Source organism: Nematolebias whitei, chromosome 16 (genome assembly GCF_014905685.2).
Source record: "Nematolebias whitei isolate Nwh7 chromosome 16, NemWhi1, whole genome shotgun sequence".
NCBI lineage: Eukaryota > Metazoa > Chordata > Actinopteri > Cyprinodontiformes > Rivulidae > Nematolebias > Nematolebias whitei.
In genome coordinates, this window is record NC_056513.1 from 43,942,745 (window position 1) to 43,944,585 (window position 1,841).

The 1,841-nt window shown below is 43.7% G+C and overlaps 1 protein-coding gene across 1 annotated transcript in view; it reads right to left on the reverse strand.

Moving 5' to 3' along the window:
- Positions 1-1,334, reverse strand: part of LOC119422539 (zinc finger protein 853-like) — a 5,943-nt gene extending 4,609 nt beyond the window's left edge. Inside the window, exon 1 of the mRNA XM_037689916.1 lies at positions 822-1,334. Within this exon, the coding sequence (XP_037545844.1) occupies positions 822-1,161 (340 nt within the window). The 5' untranslated portion in view covers positions 1,162-1,334. The remainder of the gene's footprint in view (positions 1-821) is intronic.
- Between the last annotated feature and the right edge of the window lie 507 nt (positions 1,335-1,841).

Consider the following 1,841-nt stretch of genomic DNA (forward strand, 5'->3'; position numbering starts at 1 on the left):
AAAAAAAAAAAGAAACTGTCCAGATGACCTGACTGAAAAATGTTGTAAACTTGAGTATCATTGTGACACTTAACACACATGTCCCTGTGAGGGACTGAGACCTGTCCCCCGCCCCCTCACAGGCCTGCAGGAGTTGGACACCAGCTCTCTGTGACCCGCAACAGAAAACAGCTGATGAAAATGGATGGACTGTGCTCCGTTGTGATTAAAATAAGGGTTTGTGACATTTGAAAAGCATCACAGTTTGTTTTAATCTACATTTTATACAACATCATTCTAACATTTTCCAAAATATAGTTGTAAATTTTCATCACTTCTAGTTTACAGTGAAAGAAACACGTTTCGTTAACAACATCAAGGCTGTCTGATCTTGTCTAAGCTGAGGAGCAAGTCCACACAACCTGTGTAGAGAAGGGTCAGCTCCTCCAGTCCAGCTTCTTCTGGGCAATACAAGATTTATTCTCTTACTACCAAACACTTTAACTGCTGTTCTTTCATTAAATGGACTCAAAGGTTTTCATTTTCAGTCAAACACTGTAAACAAATGTGAATGGTTTGATTTTATTTTTCTTTAATAATTATAAAGCATATAAACATTTCCATGTTTAAAGACATTTAAAAATAATCTGGTGACTGAATATTCTCCTGCAGAATCACTTGTGTTGTCACTGTGTGGTTAATGTTCTACAAGGTAAAGTTCTGCCAGCTAGTTAAAACAATCCACTTCTACATGAAGTGGTTGAGCCCATCATCGAGACCTTTCTCAGAAGCTGCCCCTGAGCACAGCTTCCTGCTCAGCCGGAGCCTCTCCGTGTCTTTACCTTCTTGCTCCAGGTTCAGACGAACAGTGAACATCTTCTCGTGTCGACGTCGTCTCCGCAGCTTCCGGTCGCAGCTCCGCAGCTTCTCGTCCGTTTCTCGCAGCTTCTGCCGCAGAACATCGTTCTCCTCCTGGCATTTTTCTCGCTCCTGCTCCATCTGAGAGCACAGCGCAGTGTAACCATCTTCCACCAGCCTGCAGATTTCCACCACGGCCGAATTGGCCAGGATCTCTATGACCGAGGCGATCTGTGCTTGGAGCCCTGAACTGTCCGCCATGACGACCTGCTCCGAGCCCTCCTGTCCGGACAGATGTGCACAGATGTCCATTGATCCGCGCATTGATGAGGCCTGACTGATACTGCGGGCAAAGCTCCGTGTGAAGCTAAAATCTGCTCCGTATTGTGCCCAGACGGGTTGTTTTCGTTCAGCGGCAGGTGTCGCCTCTTAATGACGTCACTCGAGAGCGCCATAATATTTTCGGTCATTATTCGATTGTAAACAGGTGGTCACAGAGGGACGTTTCCACTTTTGGTAGGATTTTATTAACTAAGATGGACAGTCTTTCCAGATTTATTTATCCAGCTTATTCCCTTCCTATATCAACCAAGATGATAAAGGCTATTAACACTTTAAATAAATTTTAATTACATTTGGAGGAAAAAAAAATCACTATATACGTAAAGATTACCTGATTAAAACTTACGAAGACGGTGGAGGGAATGCAATACACTTTGAAATTATGAACGATACCTTAAAACTTAAATGGCTAAATTTTTTCTAAATAATAATCTCTCAATTTGGTCATATATGTACTTGGGTGTACACATGAATGACAACCTCAGGTGGAGCAACAACACCACCAGCCTGATCAAGAAAGCTCATCAGAGACCCTACTTCCTCAGACGGCTGAGACGAGCTGGTCTGGAAGCTCAGTCCTCACCTCCTTCTACAGGTGTGCAGTGGAGAGCATCCTGTGCTCGAGCATCAATGTGTGGCATGGAGGCTGCACAGCTGCAGAA